This window comes from Colletotrichum lupini, chromosome 6, assembly GCF_023278565.1.
Source record: "Colletotrichum lupini chromosome 6, complete sequence".
Lineage (NCBI taxonomy): Eukaryota > Fungi > Ascomycota > Sordariomycetes > Glomerellales > Glomerellaceae > Colletotrichum > Colletotrichum lupini.
This window is the reverse complement of record NC_064679.1, coordinates 5,081,412-5,104,833: the sequence shown is the minus strand read 5'-3', so window position 1 is coordinate 5,104,833 and position 23,422 is coordinate 5,081,412. Positions and strand designations below refer to the sequence as shown.

At 47.5% G+C, this 23,422-nt stretch overlaps 8 protein-coding genes across 8 annotated transcripts; 5 read left to right on the top strand and 3 right to left on the bottom strand.

The window, feature by feature from the left end:
- Positions 1-214: 214 nt before the first annotated feature.
- CLUP02_12986 (PAP2 superfamily protein) lies at positions 215-1,434 on the top strand (the record flags this gene model as incomplete). Its single annotated transcript, XM_049291944.1, has 2 exons — positions 215-388; positions 445-1,434. The coding sequence occupies 2 exons, from the start codon at positions 215-217 to the stop codon at positions 1,432-1,434; spliced, it is 1,164 nt and encodes a 387-aa protein (XP_049149090.1).
- A 1,298-nt stretch (positions 1,435-2,732) lies between these two features.
- On the top strand, positions 2,733-4,558 carry CLUP02_12985 (cutinase; the record flags this gene model as incomplete). The annotated part of the gene is made up of 3 exons (XM_049291943.1): positions 2,733-3,141; positions 3,202-3,774; positions 4,329-4,558. 3 exons carry the CDS (start codon positions 2,733-2,735, stop codon positions 4,556-4,558), a joined length of 1,212 nt encoding a protein of 403 aa, XP_049149089.1.
- Positions 4,559-6,523: 1,965 nt separating this feature from the next.
- Positions 6,524-8,356, top strand: CLUP02_12984 (glycoside hydrolase family 79 protein; the record flags this gene model as incomplete). The annotated part of the gene is made up of 1 exon (XM_049291942.1): positions 6,524-8,356. The coding sequence occupies one exon, from the start codon at positions 6,524-6,526 to the stop codon at positions 8,354-8,356; it is 1,833 nt and encodes a 610-aa protein (XP_049149088.1).
- A 480-nt stretch (positions 8,357-8,836) lies between these two features.
- On the bottom strand, positions 8,837-9,722 carry CLUP02_12983 (polysaccharide lyase family 3; the record flags this gene model as incomplete). Its single annotated transcript, XM_049291941.1, has 4 exons — positions 8,837-9,013; positions 9,076-9,129; positions 9,191-9,290; positions 9,361-9,722. 4 exons carry the CDS (start codon positions 9,720-9,722, stop codon positions 8,837-8,839), a joined length of 693 nt encoding a protein of 230 aa, XP_049149087.1.
- A 459-nt stretch (positions 9,723-10,181) lies between these two features.
- Positions 10,182-10,394, top strand: CLUP02_12982 (uncharacterized protein; the record flags this gene model as incomplete). Its single annotated transcript, XM_049291940.1, has 1 exon — positions 10,182-10,394. One exon carries the CDS (start codon positions 10,182-10,184, stop codon positions 10,392-10,394), a length of 213 nt encoding a protein of 70 aa, XP_049149086.1.
- A 1,095-nt stretch (positions 10,395-11,489) lies between these two features.
- Positions 11,490-14,533, bottom strand: CLUP02_12981 (archaeal flagellin N-terminal-like domain-containing protein; the record flags this gene model as incomplete). The annotated part of the gene is made up of 9 exons (XM_049291939.1): positions 11,490-11,632; positions 11,691-11,843; positions 11,931-12,228; positions 12,282-12,491; positions 12,563-12,617; positions 13,251-13,611; positions 13,674-13,829; positions 13,885-14,413; positions 14,504-14,533. 9 exons carry the CDS (start codon positions 14,531-14,533, stop codon positions 11,490-11,492), a joined length of 1,935 nt encoding a protein of 644 aa, XP_049149085.1.
- A 1,282-nt stretch (positions 14,534-15,815) lies between these two features.
- CLUP02_12980 (uncharacterized protein) lies at positions 15,816-17,363 on the bottom strand (the record flags this gene model as incomplete). The annotated part of the gene is made up of 6 exons (XM_049291938.1): positions 15,816-15,845; positions 15,925-16,093; positions 16,155-16,485; positions 16,519-16,637; positions 16,698-16,810; positions 16,887-17,363. The coding sequence occupies 6 exons, from the start codon at positions 17,361-17,363 to the stop codon at positions 15,816-15,818; spliced, it is 1,239 nt and encodes a 412-aa protein (XP_049149084.1).
- A 635-nt stretch (positions 17,364-17,998) lies between these two features.
- On the top strand, positions 17,999-19,931 carry CLUP02_12979 (uncharacterized protein; the record flags this gene model as incomplete). Its single annotated transcript, XM_049291937.1, has 6 exons — positions 17,999-18,187; positions 18,229-18,582; positions 18,647-19,028; positions 19,083-19,351; positions 19,416-19,685; positions 19,749-19,931. The coding sequence occupies 6 exons, from the start codon at positions 17,999-18,001 to the stop codon at positions 19,929-19,931; spliced, it is 1,647 nt and encodes a 548-aa protein (XP_049149083.1).
- Positions 19,932-23,422: the final 3,491 nt, after the last annotated feature.

The window sequence follows — 23,422 nt, the reverse complement described above, 5'->3', positions numbered from 1 at the left end:
CTTATACTTCTGATTCACATTCCCGCCGAATTTCACGGGAAAGCTCTTATGCTGCACTCCCAGTAATGTCTCTTCTGCACTAGGACTTGCCTTGCGTCGACTTTGCGTTAGCTTAACTCAACCATCCGCTCTTCTTCGAACGACAAGCGCGAATCATTGCTCTGACGCTTCTCTTTGGAAAGCTGAAGATCAATCGTTTTCTAGACTCTATAGCATGCGTCAGCGCAATCGTATGCAACGTGTTCATGACGATCATGATCCCTTGCCTGAGTTCACTAGCGACACCCTCCGTTCGGTAAAGGCTTCGTGGGACTTCTTCATAGCATGGCTGAAAATCACCTGGTTTGACATATTTGTCATGTCGGCAATAGGTGGCGCTGCTTTGGGAGTAAGTCTTAGATCAACCGGAATTAGGTGACAGGGAATACTGACGCGTTGTCGCAGATTTACAATGCGCCTCTAGCCGCGACGCGCAACTTTCCCATCACCTTCAACGGCTCTGGAGACATCGTATACCCTCAGTGGGCATATCCTGATCGCGGCTGGATCATCGATACCTGGCTGTCTGCATTGCTGTCCGCCGCCATACCAATCGCCGCCATTCTTCTCGCCCAGTTCCGCGTGAGAAACATCTGGGACGTGAACAACGGCATCATTGGCCTGATATTCTCCATCTCGCTCGCAACGCTAATTCAAGTCATCGTCAAACAGCTCATTGGCGGATTCCGACCCTATTTTCTGGCTGTCTGTATGCCCGACGTCACGCGAGCAGCTAGCAATAACGCAACGGGACTCAATGCTGTTGGCTTCCAGCAAATCATGTACTCAGTCGATGTTTGCACGCAACCAGACCGCGACAAACTGAAGAATGCGATGACATCCTTCCCCTCTGGCCATTCAACGGCCGCGTTCGCAGGCTACGTCTACCTATTTTTGTATCTGAACGCTAAACTCAAGGTCTGGGCAGACTACCGCCCGGCTCTTTGGAAGATTGCATTGACTTTTGCGCCACTTCTGGGCGCCCTACTTATCGCGTGTTCTCTCACCATAGATCAGGCTCATAATTGGTATGATATCGTTGCTGGAAGCACAATCGGAACTACTGTAGCGTTTGGGTCCTATCGCGGATGCTATGCTGCTATTTGGGATTGGCGGTTCAACCACATTCCTCTGCAAAGGCGCGATCAGTTTATCTATTCCCCGGGAGACGGCACGGAATACAGGAATGATGTGTTCACGAGATCCGGTGGCTGGGGAGCAATACGGGAAAACGCAGCAGAGAAGAGTCCGCCCAGGAGGAGAAGCAGTGCCTACTACGCTGATCAACAGACTGCGTATCACGGAGCTTCGGATAGGGATGCCTTGCCATCACAGCTACCGAGAACACGCTATAAACAGCGGAGGGGCCAGCCTCGGGGTGATGAAGCCGTTTGATAGATGCTGTGTATCGAAGCTGTTCAGGGTAGCAACATGCAACGAAAATGGCAAGAGTCGCTGTCATTTGGTGTCAGCCTCATGGTAGGATAGCGGGAAAGGAAGTCAATCCGATGTGAGAATTGCATGTTCCCACTTCCCGTAAAGAATACCTGTATTTCAAACCCTTGCTCGACCTGTTTCTGGGCGACTCAAATTATATCCTATCTTGGATTTGTTCGATATCAAGGTAACTTACTTGGGTACTAAGATTATTAGAAGTGGATGAAGGCCGCTGTAAGTTACCGTCACTATTGACAACAACTCGTATGAGAACTCAGACTAGAAGCCTCAATCATAGATTCAGTTGCATCTACCGTTGATCTATCGAGATTGTTTGAACCTCTATGAAGCGAAGCGGGCTGGATTCGCGTCTGTGGAGTCGGGCGCATCATATCCTTGCTAGTCTTTTCCCTAATTGCGGGCTCGCCGCTTATCCCACGCGAGCCGCGGAACTCAAAAGTCGGGATAAAAACAACATGATGTTGTGCATCGGTTAGTTTCAAGGATAAGGCTCGGGCTTTCACCGCACACATGTGTAAGCTATGCGAATAGCTCGAATCCTTTTGTCTGTTATTGCTTTCTACAATGCGTGACATGACTCTATCGGCACTCGGGTAGAAGTATGTTGGCCAAGTCTCGTTTGAGATAGTCGGCAAGCGCTATTTGTTTGCTGCAGTCATTCCCCTGTCATACTTACATAGTCTTTGTACTACATATCCGTGCGGATAGAAAGCCCAGAGTTCGCCCCTCCGACCATCATAAGATTCAGCAACTCGAATCAATTCCCAACCAGTCTCTTGCTATGTCGTGCCCCTTTTTTGTACACACGCTGCATAAGCCTCATCTTGCGACCTCCACTGCTGTGCTTACAGTTGTCCTCGTATTGCCCAGCAACAGGCGTGTGCACGTCCCACTTACAACCCTGCAATGATACCAGTTCGCGATTATCTTGCTATTTACGAGGATGAAGTCCGAAGAAGCCCACAATAACTTGCTATCGGCTGACTCGGAGAAGCAGCAATAAGGGGAAAGATGCATTTACTTGATGCGACAATGAACTCATGCAGCAATCCCCAGTCCACCAAGTTCAGCCGCAATGGAAGATTGAGTTAAAACCTCCGCTTTCCCCGGAACCCCTTGGCGCGCAGTTCCTGTCTCTTCACGGCTTCTTCGTCGCGACCTTGTCACTCGTTTTCTGTACAATTTCCTCAGCAATTGTAGTTAATAGACCTAATAATAATCAAAACAGCTTTACGATGTTGTCCCCGAAAGCCGCCGCCCTCTTCAACTTTGCCCTCCTGGCTTCTGCCGCCCCAGGAAAGCGCCAGTCCACCGGCACAGGATCTTGCACCGATCTGCACATCTTCCTCGCCCGCGGATGGAACGAGGGCTACCCGGGCAGACAGCAGCTCGTTATTGACGCCACCTGCAATGGCCTCTCCAGCTGCGACTATGAAGATATCTTATTCGATGCGTCCAACCCCTCTGGGTACCCTGCCGCTGTTGAGGAGGGTCGTGTTTCTGGAGTCGCCCAAGTCAAGGCATATAGCGAGAAATGCCCTAGCTCCAAAGTCGTTCTGAGTGGTTACAGCGAAGGTGCCAATGTTGTTGGAGATATCCTCGCTGATTCTGGGTTGGCTGCCACCGCCACTCCCGGATCCCAGGGTACGTTTTCCATGGCAACTACGCGAGTTGCAGGTTAAGATCTAACACGGCATTCTACAGTCTGCGCCGCCCTCCTCTTCGGCGACCCGACTCACATCGCCAACCAAAGCTACAACGTCGAGGCCGGCTCCAGCTTCAGTGGTCAGATGGCCCGCTCGAGCTCTTCCCTGAGCAACCTCAACAACTTCTCCGGCGTCCTGCGCTCCTGGTGCAACGGGGAGGACATTGTCTGCGCCTACGGCGAGGGCCGAACGATGGGCGAGGATGCCCACACCAACTACTTCCAGCTCTACACCAACGACGCAGCCGCCTACATCAAGGAGAAGTGCGTGCCCTCAGGAACGACCCCTCCCACGGCGACCACCACCTCCAGCCTTCCCGCACCCACCTCCACTGGATCCTTCTGCGTCTCTGGCAAGGTCAAGACAGGTCTGTCCGAGAACTACACCGGTCTCTGCGAGTTCTCTTGCTCCAACGGATACTGCCCTGATGAGGTGTGCGAGTGCTCTGCGTACGGCGAGCAGACGACCAGCCCTGGCGGAGACGGTCGTGATGGATGCCCTGCTACTGGCTTGGACGAAAGCTACAAGGGGCTTTGCAGCTTCAGCTGCAGCCATGGATACTGCCCGACTGGTGCTTGTGTTTATTGCTAAGCGACTACGAGGCGCTGTCTGCAGATGCTGTTTTTGTAGAGCATCAGAAATAGACCAGCCCTAGGGGCATCAACTACGCGTAATGTCACTACTTGGGCCCTCAATATGTGATTAGAACCACCGAAGAGCTCTTTGGAGGTAACTCCGATTGCGAGACGATCAGCTCCTGCAACTCAGCCCACAGCCTGCATGTCCCAGAGTTTCAAAATGACTAGACTGCTAAGTCGAGGTTCAAAGATATACGATGGAAAATGAGAGCTATGCGACAATTGCTTCGCACACTGCGGGAAGAGTGGAGACTCGATGTAGACTTCAGAATCACCATTTCACTGTGTCCTGCTAAATACTGCAATTATATGTGGCTGAACAGTAGACATGCCCTGGGTAAAGTACGGAAGGCAGTGTCAGGGGCTGAGACTACAAAAATCTGTAGATGTTCCGTTTACCGAAGAGCGAAGAATGGCACAGCACACCTTGATGAATGCGACTCCTCATATCTCGAACCTGTGCAAAATCGTGACAGTCCTGCACAAGCCACGCTCGGGTGCGGGACCCGATGCCGTGATGTGATGCTTTGCCGGATTGACCGCGCTACCGGCACTTCCGACGATTCGGCCGCTCTTCGCCAGATTGGGCTTGCTGCAGCCAAACGAAGAGAAGTCATGATGACAGTTCCGAGTGCACGGGGCGCCCGGGACTCGATCTGCAAGGACCACGGCCCGGCTGCCAAGGCATGGGTGTTCATTGAGTGGACCACGGGCTGAATGTGTCGATGTCGGATCGAGCAGAGACGAGTTCATCGAGGAGAGGGACTTACAGACTCCAAAATCCGAAGTAATGAGAACTAGTTTGCTGCCGGGGTTGGAATGCGGAGGATAACGTGTCTAGGTTCCCTAGGAGAAGAAGGAGAAGAAGAAGAGCGAGTATTGCGCACAGATCTGGACATCAGATCCGTTGAGCATGCCGTGTTCCCGGTCCGCCCGTTCGGCCCCCAAAGAGATGGCTGGGATGTCCTTTTAGGCCTAGCTACGTCTTGGACAACAGCAAAATCCCTCAGTGCATTGGACGCGATGGGTATTCATAGCAATCCCATTCAGTATTGGCGTCCTTTCATGTCTGTTGGAAGTACAAGCCTCTTCCTATCTGTCCTTGGTCAATCAACTAGATCAAGTCAATTGAGAGCAAAGCTTTATCTAAGGTACTCTAGGTAGTTGACAGACATGCATGCGCCTGGGCCTTTTACCCGGCCATCTCATTTCCGATCATGACTGTTGGTTCGTCATTGTTGACAACAACGAACCGCCCGGCAAGGGAGATGGAGATGCGAGGGATTCAACTTGGCGTCTAATAAGACTGGGATTGCCATGTGACCACAATGGACCCAATGCCCTGCATCTGAATTGACGTCAGCCAACTCGACGTGGTCTTCCATCTTCCTTCCAAAGTGCTTCACAGACAGTCTCTCATTTCTGTGTGCTCCTCAGTTTGTTTGCACTCCCGTCCTGCAGCTGCTTTGGCTCCCCTGAAAATCGGTATTCGGTTCCATTGAAAAGCTCCGTGGAAAGAAGTGTACCGCTTCAACACGTGGGTGGAGCGAAGTGTTTCTAATTTCGTTTTGGAGAACAAAACGATCGACAGTAATCGACATTTTCCGTTCCATTGTTCCTGCAGGAAACGGGAGAGGTGAGATTGTCAGCTTGAGAAACCGAACCGACGGGCTGTGGCAATTGAGCGGGATGGCAAGCGACAATGGGAAGGTCAAATTCTCCGTGAACTCTATGCTGCATTCACGCTATCCTCATTTCCATCCAGGCTCTCCGAGTAACGTCGAGATGGATGGCTGGATCTGTGGTGAGGGTGTGGCAGCTGTGGCTTGCTGCGGCGTTGTCACGTCTTCTAACCGCAACCGGTTGGAGGGAATGCGAAACAACTGCTGTTATCCCTGTATTATCTTTGACTCTTCCAGGTTCCTTGACAATTCCGCAGACTCTGCACGACCAACGTCTGTTTGACATCACCCTTCTCTCACCTCCACCCCTGTTGACCCAGGCCAAACGCACGTTTCTCGCGCGGGGGAAACGCAACACATCGGTCAAGTGCCACAGTTAAGCCAAATCTGCCAACGCTTGGCCCACCGAACCGGACAGGGTGCTACAAGGTGTGCAACCCGGACTGATGTCATTAACCCACCAACGGGCTGTCGCAATCACGGTACAACGGCATCGTGGCGCCTAAAGAGGCATGGCATTTCTTGTGGCGCGTGGTCTAGGCTTCTCTGGCTCTCCAATGGCCTCGGTGAAGCGTCCCAAACAGATCTGCTACTGCGGTTCGAGAAAACTGGGTTATGTGACTTTGGGCCGCCCATCCTTCAGAATTCTGGTGTTTTTTTTTCACCAAGCTCCCACCGCTCCCAAGCACTCCAAGCTGGTGGTACGCGTCAGACTGGAGCAAACGTCTCTTCGACTCTTGGTACCAGCAAGGGTTTGAACAGACAACGCCGCACGAGGGCGCAAAAGCTCCGGCTTTGATCCACTACAATGATGAAATGGATGGGGTAGACCGACGTTGGAGAGACCGCCTGTCTCGGTCTTGTTTCTAATTGTCTTTAAAGTCTTTTGGGTGTCCCGCTACGTCGTCGAGTTCTCACGATGGTTTAGGCCTTCATAGCAACCGAGCAAGCCACCCGCAACCTAATCCAGGCCACTTCCCTCTCCGGTCGTTATTCTAATATGGCGCCGTCACAGAGTCGCATTCTCGTCGGCTGCGGCCTCATATCTGCCGCTCTCGCTGCTGACAACGTCTTGTCATTAACGCTCTCCGAATCAGTCCCCAGCAATGTCTCGGCAGCAATCGACCCATCATTCGCCGGCTTCGGCATCGAGCTCGACCACCTCTTTTACTTCATGGGCGACGAAACACCAAACGACCTAACCCTTAATCTCCTCGATAACCTAGCGAACTTCACCGGTCGTCCACCTCACATGCGATTGGGAGGAAACACTCAAGACTACCTCGTCTACAACGACTCACAAGATGAATGGCTTATCAAGCCAAATCCCCGCCCTACCGCGCCGGGGAATGTCCCTGCAGATAACTTCATTGTCGGCCCCCGCTTTATGGAGATCGCAAACCGTCTGCCCAAGGGCACGCCCATTACATGGGGTCTCAACCTGGGCTACGCAGAGTCCGACTATCTCGAGAGGCTTACAACTATGGCGTCTCAGATTATCGACCGGTGCACCAACCTCAACATCATGTCCTTCGAATTTGGCAACGAGCCAGACCTTTATGGCGACAACGGTTTCCGCAAGAAGGCGACTTGGTCCGGTACGGAGTACACGAAGGAATGGCGGGAGCGTGCCAATGCTGTATGGGAAGAAGTCCTCGAACCTCGCGGACTGCACAGTGACTTCTTCGAGGCGTCTGCTTCGACCGCCTGGGTAGCTGGCACGGGCTTCGAGATCAAGGATCTTGTCGAGAACGGCATTGACGATAAGGCTAATAACTCTGATGTTGGCTTCGTCACGAGTTGGAACCAGCACAACTACTACTACTTCGTCGGGTCTTTCCCGTATCCCTTGACTCTCGATTACATGCTGCGTTTTGAAACGACAAAGGCGCAATTCGACTCGGCGATTGAGGCTCAAATCACACAAGCCGAAAAGACTACGCATCCTTTTGCGCTGCGAGAAATGTCCGTCGTCGGACCACTCGGTGTAGAGGGACTCAGCAACACATTCGCCGCCGCTTTATGGACTCTCAACTTCCTCCTCTACGCCACAACGATCAACATCTCGTCTGTTCAGTTCCACATGACGTATGATAGTAATGCCAGCGCCTGGCAACCGACAGCCATGTTCGGACGCGACCGCTTTGTCCGGCCGCTCTACTACGGCATGGCCGCCTTTGCCCAGACTATTGGCCGCTCCTGCACCGCTCGCGTTGCCCAGGCTGAGATTACGGACTATCCCTCAGGCTACAATGACTACATCAAAGCCTGGTCGGTGTACCAAGGCGACTCGCTTGCCTCCCTCGTCCTGCTTAACGGCAAGGTTGCCAACGTCTCTGACGCCAATAAGGGCAGCATCACCGTCGACGTTACCCTGCCCTCTTCCCTCGCCGGTGAGACGCTCCACCTGGCGTATCTGACCGGCGACGGAGCTGACGCGACGAGCGGGACAACGTGGAATGGCCTCAGCTTCGAGCAGGGCAACGACGGAAAGCTTAGCCAGGTGTCTAGCGACGAGATCACCGTCAAGGTTGGTAGCGACGGTAAAGCAAGCATCCCCGTCCGCGATACGGAGGCCGTGGTCGCCAACGTGGGCGCCAAGGTAGGTAGCGCAGAGCCCGATAGTACTGCGTGTGGCGGGCTCGCGACTTCGTCTCAGGGGGTTGGTACGGCGACTACTTCCACCCCTGGGTCGTCGTCGGGTGGCTCGAGCAATTCGTCTTCAGGCAAGAGCAATGATGATTCGGGCGCGGCGGCCTTAGGTTCTGGCACGAACATTTACAACTGCATAGCGTGGAGTTTGGTGCTTACCACGGGAATTTTCTTCGTATAAACTTGGGCATAGAATATGATACCTAGGATCTTGCGTTTTGGCGTACTTGGAAGGATGGATATAATGACTACACAGTTCCTTTTGTCATGTCACCAGAAGAACTTTAATCAAATTATTATCATATCAATCTTAGCTTGTGCATCGTGAGGCTGTCCAAATTCGCAATGCTCAACGGTGAGCAGTTGTTCAAAGCTAGCACCACGAAGGATTGCAGTTTTCGGCCCTCGGATTGCCATCTTCTTCGACACTTATTATGCTTATCTAGGTAAGTTAGAAAGACTGAGTGATGACCCCTTGTAAAAGATAGCAATATAAACTTGAGAAGCCCAATAAGTGTGCTTTGAAGAAGTATATACATGAATTTCCCTTGGCTGGTCAATCTTGAAGGGCGGCGGATGCATCGTATCATGAAAACTGATCAATCATCATAGCTCTGCTCCAATCCCACAAGCTTGGGTTAGGTTTTGAGTAGACCTGAAATCAACAAGAGCCAGACTTTTCGCCGGGGCCGTTGTACAGTTGGCATGGCGTCTTAGCATCAGTGCAGACATTGACGAGAGTCGCTTCATCGCCAGTCTCTTCGTTGATGCCCGCAACTTCGCCGCCGCCATAAGCAGAGACTCCCTCGATGGTGACGGTACGCTTGCAAGCATCGCACTATATAGTTGTAAGTCGATTGTGTTAGGTTGTAAAGGGGCTTTGCTCTAAAAAAAGCTCACCGTGCCGCAGGCTCTGTAGACCTTTCCGTAGTCAGAGGCGTAAAAGTTCGAAATCTATCATTCTCGTGAGCAACTGGCACATATGAATCTCACGCCTCGAGCGCCGTATACTTACGCTGACACTTCCGCAGCCGTTGTGTTGAACCACCTTATCTGCGGCGTTATACGCACCGCCGCCAATGATGCGAGTCTCGGTGCTGGCCTCATCCTCCTTACTGAAGTCGAGGTTAGTCTCGATACACAGACTTCTTGATAGAACTCTGACGGGACAATAGTTTGACTTACATTGAGATGGCATCCTCGCAGACGTCCTCGAACCACACGTTCTCGATAGTGCAACCGCCACCAATGCAATAGACGCCCTCCATCTGGTCCTTTCCGATGATGGCGTTCTTCAGAGTCGCACCCTTACGAAGGAGAAAGACAGTGTCCTTCTGACCACCTTCAGTCTGGGCCTTGCAAGCACCTGAGCCTCTGTCGAAGCGGGCCAGCTTTCCATCGTATGACTCGCCAGCGGCCACCTCGATAGGCTCAGTATTGCTGATTGTCTCTGTCGCGGTAGGGAGAGCGTCCTTGCCCACGCAGGCAGAGACTGTGGGCAAGACGACTGCCAAAGCCGCGAGGAACTTGATTGCTTCGGTGCGCATAGTGACTGAGGTAAGAAGTTGAAGTGTTGATCAAAGAGTGTGGATAACACAGGAGATGCTACTGAAGGCTGGTGCTGAAATCTCTTCCAGGCTATTCTCGAAGCCGACTTTTGGTAGTTTTATACTCGACTTTGAGGTACCCAGTAGGATGACCGAGAAGTAAACAGCCATTATCATTCCAAGTCAATTCTCACAGTAACACAGATAGCTGGATTAAGGAGGTCTTGGCCATTGAGGGGATCCCGCATGTCCTCCACAGCCCGCGCAGTATAGCAATGGGTAGGCCCACTGATTGGCATACATGATCTTGACCTGTCAAAGCTGACTGACGGCACTGTAGTATAGTGTACTACGTAGTACCTATTGGTAGAATATGGAAACCTGTACAACATTCCTCACTCCCCAAACACCCTGAACGTAATTAATCTGGAAACCCGTTCATCAATACCTCAATCTAAAATGTCACATCACACGTGGAAAATCAAGGAGACCCGTTTCGAAACGCGCCAAGATGCGGTTGCCGTACAGAAGAACCGGACAAGATCACCACCGGTCGCCTGTCGGAGGGGTGTTCCCGGGGCCGGACATCGGGGAGGTGAGACGATCGTTACCCAGCGTGCTGCCAAGACTCTGGGCACTGCCACGCTTGGCACGACTGCCCAGAACAACTAGAGCTTCAAATTGAGAAAGGAGTTTGTGGTGTTTGGACCGACTCTTAGCTTCCATTCGTGAGGTCAATGTAAGTTCAGCTTTCTTGTTAGAAACGCCAGGCCTCAATCCAAAATTTGCCCCTGTTGAACATCCTAGGATGGGAGTCGAGAGCCCAGACCACAACCCATCTAACAGATCGGGGCATTATAGAAGTAGATAAGCCTTTTGTTATGATATCCACAGCATATTTGAACCATCAACAGGCAACTCTATTGGTGCGTGAGTTCCGGGAAGGTTACAAGACATACGTACACGTAAAGTTTGTCATCGGACACATGCGCACTCAGAGCGATACAGCTCGTAGTCTACATGACTTTCAGCAAACCATCTTTCACCACATGTTTACTTATTGATTCCTAAGCTCTTCTGATGGAGGTCACAGCAGAGCAGATTGATTGAATGAGGCCAGGAATCCTCGCGATTGAAACAAGGGGAGCATACGCGTTGACGCGCCATATAAACGAGCACGTCTTGGCACAATCAAGGAAGTACGACGCTGTTGAATTTGCATACTGGCGGCATGACACCCTGAGCTCTAACCTGAGGCGCAAACATAGTTTCAATCAATCATTCTTCGCGGTCGATTGTCGGTCTATTAATCTGAGTGGACATCATCGGAACATGACAATGCTGTTGCGAAGGTATTCTCTGTAGGCTTGCTATTTAGTGAGTAATGATTTGATTGAATTCGGTCAAAGTGTAGGATTGCTTGGGTACGGCGACCTGAGTTCAACAGTTGAACTTCAGAACTAGGAGTCTGGCCATGTGATATTTCCGGACTCCGGAGATCCGAACTTGGAAAAATCGATCCTCACGAGTGCCTTTCAGGCCCGCAAAGTCTGGGCAAAATGCAGTCACCTGAGTAGTCAGAAAAACATAATTACTTGAGGTGTGAAATAAAATTATACGCATTAGTCTACAAAACGGCTTTATCTTTAGGAGATGGGGGCCTCCCTTTCCCTTGGTTACATGTATGATACACAGATATCATGTAGCCAGTACACGCCGCGTCAATGGCATCACGAGATGTTGACAACCATTCGTGGACGTATGCACTCATGACGAAAAGTTCTTGCTCTCGTGATCGACCTGAACTGTTTCGACTGAAGACTTCGTAGATTGGCGGTCGAGAAAAGGCTTCAAACCCGGAAGGGCCACAACGGTAATCGCAAGAGTCATTTCCAGAATGCTCAGAGGATCTGTGGAGCTCGTGTCAGAACACGATATTGTAAATGGGCACAGGTGTACTATACTTACAAACCAAATTCTCCTGGCCAGTGCCAACTTTCAGGGTAATGAAACGTACAATGGTTGTCATGATGGTTAAAGTACCAAGAGCAAAAGTAAGTGTCAAGCCAGTGGATCTCTCGAGGACACCTTGAATCAACAGAGTCAAAGGGAGAACATAGACTAGAGATATTACTGTTAGCATGCGTTTTTGAAGAGCCATTGAAGAGTCTGGCAATAAGCGTTAGAGCGTTAGAGAGCTGATCATACCGCAAAGGTAGCAGGTGAGGTTGAGGGTGAAGTTGAGGATGAAGGGCTCTGGGGCGTAAAAGACACTGCATGCGCCATCTTCCTGTGACCACTGCACCGAAACGTCCTTTCCACAAAAGAATGTGTCGTCCCAAAGTATAGCCATGTACGAAAGGCAGACGAAAGCAGTGATACCCCAAAGTGCCTTGCGCATTGCCGGGCTGGTAGTTGAGGGAAAGTAGGCCCAGTAGAATGCCAGCATGCTCATTTTGGGGAAGCCCATTCCGACATCGTAGAAGTAGTTTGATGCGAAGGAGATCTTTTTGCTATGAGTCAGCGACGACAGGACAGTCTTTATGGCTGGAGGCGTACCTTGGAAAGAGTGACGGAAGACTCCCAGTGATCCATGACGCCGAGTTGGAAGGTCAGGGTGTCACATATGATTAATGCGAGAGCGTTGATAGCAGAGAGGACGAGGAGAATGTCAGACCAGGCCAGCTTCTCTCGTAACCTGAAGAGGCGAGCGTAAATCCGGAGACCGACGAATACATAGGAAACTGCTAGTAGAATCCATTCGGATATCTGAATTCAAGTATTAGAATGGTCTTACTAAATTGGTAGCGCTAGTAAGAATCAAAGCTATAGGGACTTACCATGCAATCCTTTCCGTCTATGAAGTACGCCATTTCGTCGGATAGCTCAAGTAAACTAATTGCAAAGCACAGGAAACTACAATGAATCGGGAGAAGCAGGCTCTGGCGTCAACATGTTGTACGATCTGGAGTGAGACATCGACATTAATAAAGAGGCCTACGGGAGCGACACGTCCGCGCATGCTACAAGCCAGGGTAGTCTCCAAGAGGGCCACAAGTAAAGAATCGGCTGTCTATTGGTCCGGGTATGAACCGAATTGCCCCAACCGTAGGATCACCAAGATCTCAGTCGTAAAGGGCGTAACATTTCGTGTGGATTCAATTGCATCTCTGACGGTTGGAAGCAGCAATGTTGTAGCATCGACAAGGGGATTGAAGCGAGGTTGCAAATTCTGCAGATTTTGATGCGTGAAACAGCCCAGGACCCTTTATTTTTCCTTCTTTCTCGGTCTATTGTCTCTGCTGTCCTGCTCTCTTTCGGCTCGTGTCCCCAGGTTCTTCTGTGTTGCATTACAATTTATTCGTGCGTCCACGCCGCAAATGCGCAGAAATGTGGTTGAATCCTGCCAAAGATGATTGGCTCCTCGGTCGTCCTCCGTCAGGCCCGGACCCGCCAGTTGGTTATTCACAAAAAGGGCCCATCTAAATCCTTTCTCTATCCCCGTGCTTGCTTCTGCCCGGTCTCTACTAACCGAACACCGGGCGACTCGAATCCCTGCTCACATCCTCACGACGTTGATATGTCACGCTCACTCGAGCGGATTTGTAGATCACATTCGATCCCTCGAGATTGTTCAGCTCCACCTCGCTCCCTGACTCCTGCTCAGAAACTGCTCTCGCTGTTGCCACATACGGCTCCCTTCCCGAGGACAGCTTGATGTGACTGCGACTGAAATTCGTTGGTTGTTTGTCAAATGCCCGCCCTACTGACCCTGTCTGCCCGGTCCCATACTTTGAGGTAGCCAGCCCTCGGCGATGAAGAAGTGACTTCAAGGCAGGAAGAGACACGACAATGATTGCAGCGGCGATTTCGGTCATTGAGAGCACATCTGGAACTCGTTCAGAATCATGGTAAGATCTAGATGTTGCATACCATAGTTCGGGAACTTACAGACGTTCGTCCATGCGTTGATGGCTTCCACAGTAGCGAATCTTCCAATGCTGGCCCCTATCGTAATGATGCCCGTCGAAAATGTGGCGGCGAGTCCAATGATGTATCTGCCGCTGAGTTGTAGGCCGAAGAGTAGCGGGAATGGAATGGCGAAAACTGTTTCCTAGTCAGTCGGCAAGCTTTGATAGCGCGGATGAGACACCTAGCGTACTTAACACATCTGTCACAAAGTTCATGGCCCAATCGATCCGGAAAACATCTTTCGAGTCATAAGTACTGCAGTTTCCCTCTATATCCCAGTTGATAGAGACGTCAGGACCACACCAGAATGTATCCAGAAAGAAAGTTGTCACTGCGAAAGAAATCGTCAGGGTGCTCACGCCGTAGAGCGCCTTCCGAAGAATCGGCATTGTCGGCGGAATCAGCTTGAAGTAGAAGGCGAGCAACGCAATTTTAGGGAAGTATATTCCAGTGTCGTAAAAGTAGTTTCCGGCAAATGTGACTTTCATCAACAAGATCTGCTTGTCAATGGGAGCCTCGGGGGCGTCGGTATCGTATTCGTCCATTCCGCCGAGGTTGTACGCCATAGTATCGGTCGCGAACAGCGCGGAAGCATCAAGCAATGAAATTATAAGAATCCAATCGCTTATAGTCAGCTTCTGATGCTGTCGCACCAGACGAAGCCATAAGCGTGCGAAGACAAGGACAATGGCCATTCCCAGGAGAACGGCCTCGATAGGCTAGATAGCTTCACTTTAGTATGATTGACTGAGAATGCCAGCGGTGTTTGACTACCTGTGCTTGAATAGAAAAATGGAAGCTTTACTCACCACAACGGCCTCCTTTGCTACCCCTGCCATGATATGTAGGATATTTGAGGAGCGAAGAAATGTAATTTGTCTTGCCTTTCTAATGTATGCGAAGAGCAAACAATCTTGCGTAATTTGGGGACGACTTTGAGCACATGCGAGCGGGATGTTGGAAATTGGATCAATCAGTGGATGGGTATTAACATTGTTATGGATCACCAGGAACTCTGTGTCGTGAGAGAACCCGCGTCAATGGATTCTTTAGGCAGGATGGCGGTTAACCGGAAACTTCATAGACGCAGCATTTACATTGGGTAGAGGAAAGGTCTAGATATGCGGTGGGATTCTGCCACACAAATCAAAACTATGTACTGACGACGCAAGGGGGCGGCGCTCCGTCGTTCCACTACTCGCTCACCTTCCTGATGTTTTATTGCATTACTGGCCTGCTGATCTTCCTCTTGGTGAAGTAGTGTGGGAGCGTGGAGAACTAAAAGCTGAGATATTCGAGTTTCATAGCCGGGGATAACTATCCAAACCGAGCCGCCTGCAAGATAAGATCACGCTATGCCCCGTTTCTCGTGACAAGGGTAGTCCAACACGGGCAGTTTACTAGCGCCGAGACAGGATCGAGAAGAGAGCGATGCTGGAGAAGATCCACGGGCACCTCCCCCTTGCCATCTTACATAGCATTCACTAATCGATTCTTTGCAGGCGAACACCTTGTCTTGTTGGGATCTAAACCTTGTTTACGCACAGATGCAGCCGATTCGGCAAAGGATCCGGGTCTCTGTTGGAAGTGCTGTGTTGGACGCTGGCGACTGGAGTCTGCAGGCACGATGTGGAACAGTAGCTCATCCACTCTGAGTAAACCCACCCCAAATTCTAAAGAGCGAAGAAACCGAAATCTTACGTTTCTTGTTACTTTCACCTCGCCAAGCCTGTTGCTCTAAGGCCGTTGGACTTGACAACCAGCTATTTACCTTTTACGGCGAGCAGAGCGACTGGTTAATCTCTCTACCAAAGTTCCACTGTATCCACTCATTGTGTGACTCAAGTAGCATGCATCTTGCTGACTGCGGCGTCTTCGAGGACAACTTACTTCCCGCGTTTCCGTTAACCCGAGCCATCGATCAGGTCTTCGACGATTCAATCTTGGAGGTGGACTGCAATGTACCCACTTACAACAGCACAGAAATGATCTCACTCTGGAACCTGAGAACTGAGGTGGTTGCAAGAAGAAACCCACCGATCATTGTAGCAAGGTGAAGCATTCAATGAACAGCGAACTTGAGGCTGTTGCGGCTTGATAGAATTTTGAAAACAAGTAGCACTAAATCAGGCAGTCTGGCTTCGACATGGTCTAGAACGCATTTATCGCACTCACTTGTTCCTATCATCCTATCTAAGCCATACTATACTTAAAGGGAAGGGGTGGCGACACGCTCGTACGTCTCTTCCGCATGCTTTTCCGCATCAAACTCGAGTATCCAGTCTTCTCTTGGCAAAGCAATTGTTGTTGGATCCTCCTTCACTTTTTCCCAGTCTGTCTTGTGCCACATCTCACGAGTGGAGACTCCAGTCTTCTGCACCGCCCTCACACGATCGTATCTATGTTGGGTATTAGAATACCGGGTCAATAATTGCTGAAGGGCAAAGGATTCTATCTTACCGGATTCCTTGGTAAGAATTGAGCGCTGTACGAATATCTTTCTTGCCCGCACGTTTCAGGCATACTGCTATAGTAACGCCGTCTTCCATGGCTTGAGTCGCGCCTTGGGTACTTGTTGGCAAGAATGGATGAACGGCGTCTCCTAGTAAGGCAATTCGTCCGCCTCCGCTGACCCAATTAGGAAGTGCATCGCGATACATGAGCTTCCAATCCACTAGTGATGGAGTTTTCTCGACGATTACTCGGCACATGGGGTCCCAACCCTCGAGTGCGCGGCAAACATCCTCGATCTTACCGGGAAAGGACCATGATTCATCGATGTCGTATTCGTCTTTGTGTGTTAGTACCCAAGAGCAGTCTCGACCTCCCTTCAGAGTAGAGAACAGGAAATGGGCGTCTGGGCCTATCCAGCCATTGAAGGTATCGCCATTCTCACAGAATTGTCTGGTGCGAGGATCTGCCAGTAAGGCGTCGGCGGAGAACCTACGACCTCTCAGAATTAGAGACACCCTCAAACCCCGGCAAATAAAACACCAAGCTTACCATGCCCTCCATATCGCATATCCGCTGCTTTGTGGCTTATCTTTGTGGCCAAGAACTAGTTCCCTCGCTTTGGATCGGACCCCATCCGCAGCAATGACGACGTCAGCTGAAACCTGTAGAAGTACACATATCAGTACGATGTCGCGATGCTACCGCATCAATATCTGACGAAACGGAGATATTTCTCACCTTGCTTCCGTCTTGAAGCTGGATACCTGCAGCATCTTGGTCCTCAAAGTAGTCAGTGACCGGTTGGCCAAGATGTATTGGAATCGCTAGTTCATCCTTCGCATAATTGTAGATGACCTCGTGCAGTTCTCCTCTGTGGCCATTGAGGACAGGTGCTTCGGGATCTGCAGGCGGTCTTTTCTGAGTGAGAACAACTTCACCAGTGTCCCACTTGTGAATCCGGAAGCCGTATTCATGTAGATCGATGCAAAGCGGTTTCAACTTGGAGACGACGGCTCCATTGGACCATCGGTGAAAGATGCGGCCAGCATTCGCACCAAAAGATATGATGTCCCCCAATTGTTTTAGCTCAGGGAATGATTCATAAACCTTAACGTCGTGACCTTGTCGATGGCACTCAATTGCAGTTGTCAGTCCCCCGAAGCCGGCGCCAACAACAATGACTTTGACTCCTGTCTTCGTTTCTGGCTTTGCCATGGTGGTTCTCAATCCAATCAGCGGAGCCGGATTTTGTGGTGTTAGCTCGAAAAGCCTTCGAAGAAAACAAATATGAATACATCAAAAGAGGAAACGGGAATTTACAGAAGAAGGAAAACACAGGACTCAACATCTGCCGAAGGATACAGTTTATCCTGACACATCTGCCGTGGGGTTGCCATTCTCAGGTATCAGATACCCCACGTCTTCGAGGTATTTACTACCCCACATCCGCCAGGTGCAGCGGCAACGGTTATGATCTCCCGGCCGATCATTGGGACATTGCGCAGACTTCAAGCCTCTTGAGAACAATCCCAGGCGTTTCGATTCAACCAGGCTTTTCCTCTTTGAATTAAGAACTGCTCCCCATTCGCTGCACCAAGAATTTGACAGCTCCAAATTCAAACTAGTGTTCGCCCTCCCCACATGCGTACAACCTCATGTCATCTTCTCATAATCATCCGAGCCAAGTTCGCTTTCATAACTGCCGATCTCAGGGATTCGAGACGAACCTGTATGTACGAAGCCTATAGAAACACTCGGTAGCCCCTCTTTCAGACTTTGGAATAAAAGATGCAACATTCAAAGCAGTGGTGGTCTACTACTGTAGCTGAACCAAGCGAAACATGACCAAAATGGCTGCTGATGGTATTCGGGCTCACTTCTGGTGCTTTATGGCGTGCGGTATGATCGCATTGTCTCCATTTCAGTACGGATTAGACTTTGGAATCATTGGCGGTCTACAGGCGATGCCTGGCTTTCTCGAGGTTGGCTTCTTTCTCCCAATTTCTCATGTTCCGACGTCCTCCTTCAATACATCCTTTGTCTTGAATAAATGCTATTGGAACTGACCTGTTGCTCCAAGGTCTATGGCTATGAAGACCGAAACACGGCCATCGGGTGGAATATCTCCACCACCCGACAACAGCTCATATCTTCTTTAATGACACTTGGAGCATTTCTTAGCTCGGTGCTTGCTGGAGTAATCGCAACCAAATTGGGAAGGAAGATGTGCCTGTGGCTCTCTTCCCTTCTATGCATTGTAGCCAATATTCTCATGATGACCACATCACACATCGGTCCACTCTATTTCGGTCGCTTGCTCATCGGGCTAGGCAATGGAGGTTTCATGACCTTCTCTCAACTTTACTTACAAGAGAGCAGTCCGGCAAAATACCGCGGGCTATTCCTTACTATCTTCCAGTTCTGTGTAACGATTGTGGGTATTCAACTGCTGGAACTCATGCTATTTAGCAGGCCTGGAATGGCTAACCGTACCGCAGGGAACTCTCCTCGGCACTATCATTGACTGGGCAACCGCCCAGCGCCCTGATAGATCAGCTTACTTGATACCTCTGGCTACAATTTACGTGATACCGGTTCTCTTGGCCATCGGTCTTTTCTTCATACCCGAGTCACCGCGCTGGCTGATTCTAGAGGGCCGTGTAGATGAGGGTCGCAAAGCTCTTGGGTGGCTCAGACCTACTGATGCAAACATTGACGATGAAGTTGAAGAAATTCAAACATCCATCCAAGAACATATCGAGTTAACAAAGACCGTCACCTTTTGGGACATGTTCAAGGATCGAATAGACCGAAGACGCTCCATGATCTCCATCGGCGCCGTATCTTTGCAGGCCGCATCAGGATCCATGTTCATCATTGGTAAGTTCCGAATCCATTTCACGTCAGTTTCATGAACTCACTCAAGCTATACAGCGTATAAAGCATACTTCTTCTCTGTTGCACAAGTCGAACACCCCTTCGCTATGACAAATGTTCTGTCTACGGCTGGTCTCTTGGCAATTCTTGCCAATGCTTTCATCGTAGTTCGCTATGGCCGTCGCCGGCTTATGCTCATCAACGGTCTTGTCATTTGTGGCTGCTTGCAACTCATCATGGCTGTAACATACGACAAGCAACCACATACGATTAATGCGGGGAAGGTTCTTGTCGCAATGTCTTGCATTTTCATGGTTGCTTTCAACGTAGGTTTTGGACAATCAGAGTGGATACTTACCTTTCGGCTTCGATTGACTGACTGCCCTGCAGGGAATGGTGGCACCATACTCCTGGATGGTTGCCGGAGAAGCCCCGTCACAAAGACTTCGCAGCTACACATTTGGGGTTGCTTCGGCATGTGGTTACCTGCTGGCCTGGCTTGTAACCTTTACTACGCCTTACTTCATCAACCCTAGTGCCCTGAATTGGGGCCCTAGGTACGGCTACATTTGGTTTCCATCTTGCATCATTGCAGCTTTGTGGGCCTTCTTCTTCCTTCCCGAGTTCAAGAGACGGACTCTCGAAGAAATCAATGCCATGGTAAGAACTAAGTTCTCATCCGGGACACTTGGCACGCTGCAATCATCTCACTAACAGTTTCAGTTTATCGAACAACTGCCAGCAAGAAAGTTCCGCCGCTACGAAGTTCCAGGAACCAGTCAGCCCAAGACTATTGACACTTTGTCGGATTGGAAGTCCAATTCGACCGCGGCATACAGCCGACTGCGCAGGGGCCAATTGGGGGCCCTATTTCTAATTATCATAGCCAGCCCAACCTACGGTTAGAACCTCCTTTTTATAACTACTACGCAAATATTTATATAGTTTAATTAATCTCTTTATTAACCTATAGTTCGAACTAACTACCCTATAATAGGGATACTAACACTAATTAGTAGTTAAATTCTATTATTATAAATCGGTAAGGTATCTCGTTATGTAGAAGAGACGACCTCTTAATACCGTACGGGATAGGAGATTCGTACTAATTAACCTTATAGAAGTAAATAAAAAAAGGAAGTAATTTTTAAATACCGTACGGAATTAAGTAATCGTAGCCCTTTACTACTTACGAGAGGTCGACGTTTACTACGTTAAACTGCGTTAATTAATAAAACCGCTTAAGTAACTAGCTTTTTACCGTTGCCTTAAATAGCTTTTTTACTAAATAACTTTTCCGTAGCCGGCCTGCAATTAGAAATTAACTAGTTAAATTAGTAAAAAGAAATACTTACGTAGTAACTACTTACCTAATTAATTAGTATAATAAGTAAGCTCGATAATATAATATAAAAAAGTACTACGTAATTAAGAAAAAGGATTTTTAAATATAGATATTCTTAGTTAGTATAATAAGAACCTATATAAGAATTATAAAGCTAAGAGATCTATAGTATACAGAAAATCCTAATACTATGAGAATCTTATAGATACGACTTTAAAGCTTATAATTTAAACGACCTCCTTATAGCCCCCTTAACTACCCCCTGAGTATTACTTAGGAATATAATATAGGGGACGGTTTAACGAGGGAGGAGGGGATTTATAGGTCCTAATAGTATTAAGTTAAGAGTATTGCGGATCTTAGAGATTAACTTAAGAAGAAGGCGGCTACCCTAAAGTAGTCTTACGACCTCCTATTATAATTATTATTAGCTTAAAAAAAGGCTAAGAAAATACGGCTCTAAGGGGAAAGGAAAAGAATCCTCTAGAGGGCCGCTAAAGAGCTTTTTTTTATATTAGCTCTTAGCGTGCGATTACTAAGTTTAAGAAGTTAACTAAGTAATAAAAGGGATCGCTAAAAAGCGATAATTACCTAACTATAATTAAGTTATAAAAAAGACTACTTAAAAGGTATAAAATAGGGCACTAAGAAGCCGTAAGAGAAAAGATCTCTAAAGTATTTAGCCCTACTAAGTATAAGTAATAAGGTTTAATAAGTCCTTAAAGCCCGCGATTTTATAAAAAAGAGGGCTTAACCTCGCTAACCGTACTTAATAGCTTATCCGGCTCCTCTACGAGCCGCCCGGCGTCTATTTTTAACTATTCTTATAAAATACTACTTTAAAAAAAGTAGGTTAAAGAAGGAGGCTATTTAGAGATTACGGAGAGTACGAGGCTTAGGAGGCTAGAAGTATACGGAATAATAGAAATTAATAACTAATAAAGATCTTAAGACTAATTATTATATCTTCTTATAGTAATATAAACGTCTACCGCTATTATTAGAAAAAGGACCTACTAAAACCTACCCTTTTATATTAAATAAAAAAGAGGATCTTAGTAAGTATAATAGCTAGCGATCTAAAAGGGTAGTAGTAATTATTAAAGATAATAAAAACGAGAGCAGTAGCGAGATAGCGAGAGGAAGTGGGAATCTCCTAGACCTTAATAAATTCGTTAAATAGCAAAAGTACGGATTTACTATAGCTAGCGCGCGGATTAAATATATCCTTATTAAAGTTAAATATACTAATAACTACTAATACGGGCATAAGCTAGAGCACGACCCTTAGCGAGTTAGGGTAAAGGAAAAGAGGATAAAACCCGATCCTAAATAGAATCCCTATTCCTTATAAATAAGTAAATATTAACCTAAACTATTAGGGGACGTGGATATATAAAATCGTAAATTAACCTAATAATAAGTAAATTAACGCGGTATTAATTTATTTAACTAAGGTATATAAAAAAAAGGGGCTATAGGGGTAACCCCTATTTTATAAGATTATAAACGACCTTAGCTACTAGCTAGATAAATAGTTCGCGAGCGTAAGCTTAAGAATTATAAAAGTAGTTAATAGATTCTTTTACGAACGAGGGGTATTATTAGCGTAGTTATAATTATAAGAACCGCACGAAATCCTAGTAATAACGATTATAAAAAAGGAATTCGTACTATAGAACTAGGTATAAGTCGATAGGGTATATAATTATTTTAACGAATTTAGAAAAAGGGTAAACAACGTAGATTTCCTCCTTATAATTACTAATAGTAATCTATTATTATAAAAGGATATATAAAGATAAAATATAGTACTAAAAGTACGATAATTAACGATTTTGCTTATTTCGATTTATAGCTCGTCGCTATTACTAATACAAAATTCGGCACTAATCGGTTAATAAGAAAGGAGGTAAATAACCTAAAATTACCAATAATACGCAGCCACGCAGGGACCGTATATAAATACCAAAAGTATAGTAGCGAATATAAGGCAATTTATAGACCTTAAAAAGATCTTTTTAAAAGAGAAATTATACTCTAGGGGGAAGTATAAGGTCTTATAAAAAACCCTAACGATATTTTACGATTATTACGAAAAGGTCGGGATTAGAGAATATTAGTACTATTTAGTAATTAATATCGTACTTATAAGCAAAGCCTCTAATTACTATTATAAAGCGGTACATAATCTCGATCAAAACGACTTTCTTAGTATTATTAATATAATCCAAAGCCGCTTTAAGACTTATAATAGGAATTTAAAGCTCTTATCTAAGCTATGAGCGATTTTCTTTATATCTATAGTTAGGATAATAGAGGGTAGATTACGAGTAGAGATCCTTAAAGAGCTTATTAATCGAATTAATAAGCTAATAAAAACCTAGCTAAATAAGGGAACTAATAAGCGGAAAGTCGGATATTTCTATACTGTAATTTAGTATATACTAGAGGTAAAAATAACCCTATACTAAGTACCCAAAGACTACGAGACGCTCTACTCAAGGCTAAAATCTAGTTTTAATATTAAAATAAGAATACTGCGCTAAACCTACCTCTAAGCGTACGACGGCCCTTATTAGTAATATTAAGTTAATTAAACGTATAATAAGAAAGGAAAAGAGGCTAGGTATAGTAATTATTAGTAAAGAGGCTTAGATTTATTAAATAAGCTAAGATTTAACTCGTAAGTAGGGTAATAAAAGAAATAATACTATATTTATAAAAAGGATAGATATTAGTTAAGTAACTACTCTGAGGAAGAGCGTGCTAAATTATATAAATAGTATAGAAAGTCGAGGGTAGTAGATAGTAAAACTAGCCCTCGTTAGTTTAACTAATTCTTTATTATATATAAGGGTAGATCTAGGGGTATAGAACTTAATAATAATAGCTAAAGTAGCGGCCTAAAGTATCCGCCCTCTATAGGAGATTCGGAAGATAAAGAAGATCTTACCCCCTATACTAACGAATTAGATTATAACGAAATTAATAATATTAACTACTTTTTTTTTACCCCGTTAGCTTCTAGAGGATATACGAGGCTAAATAA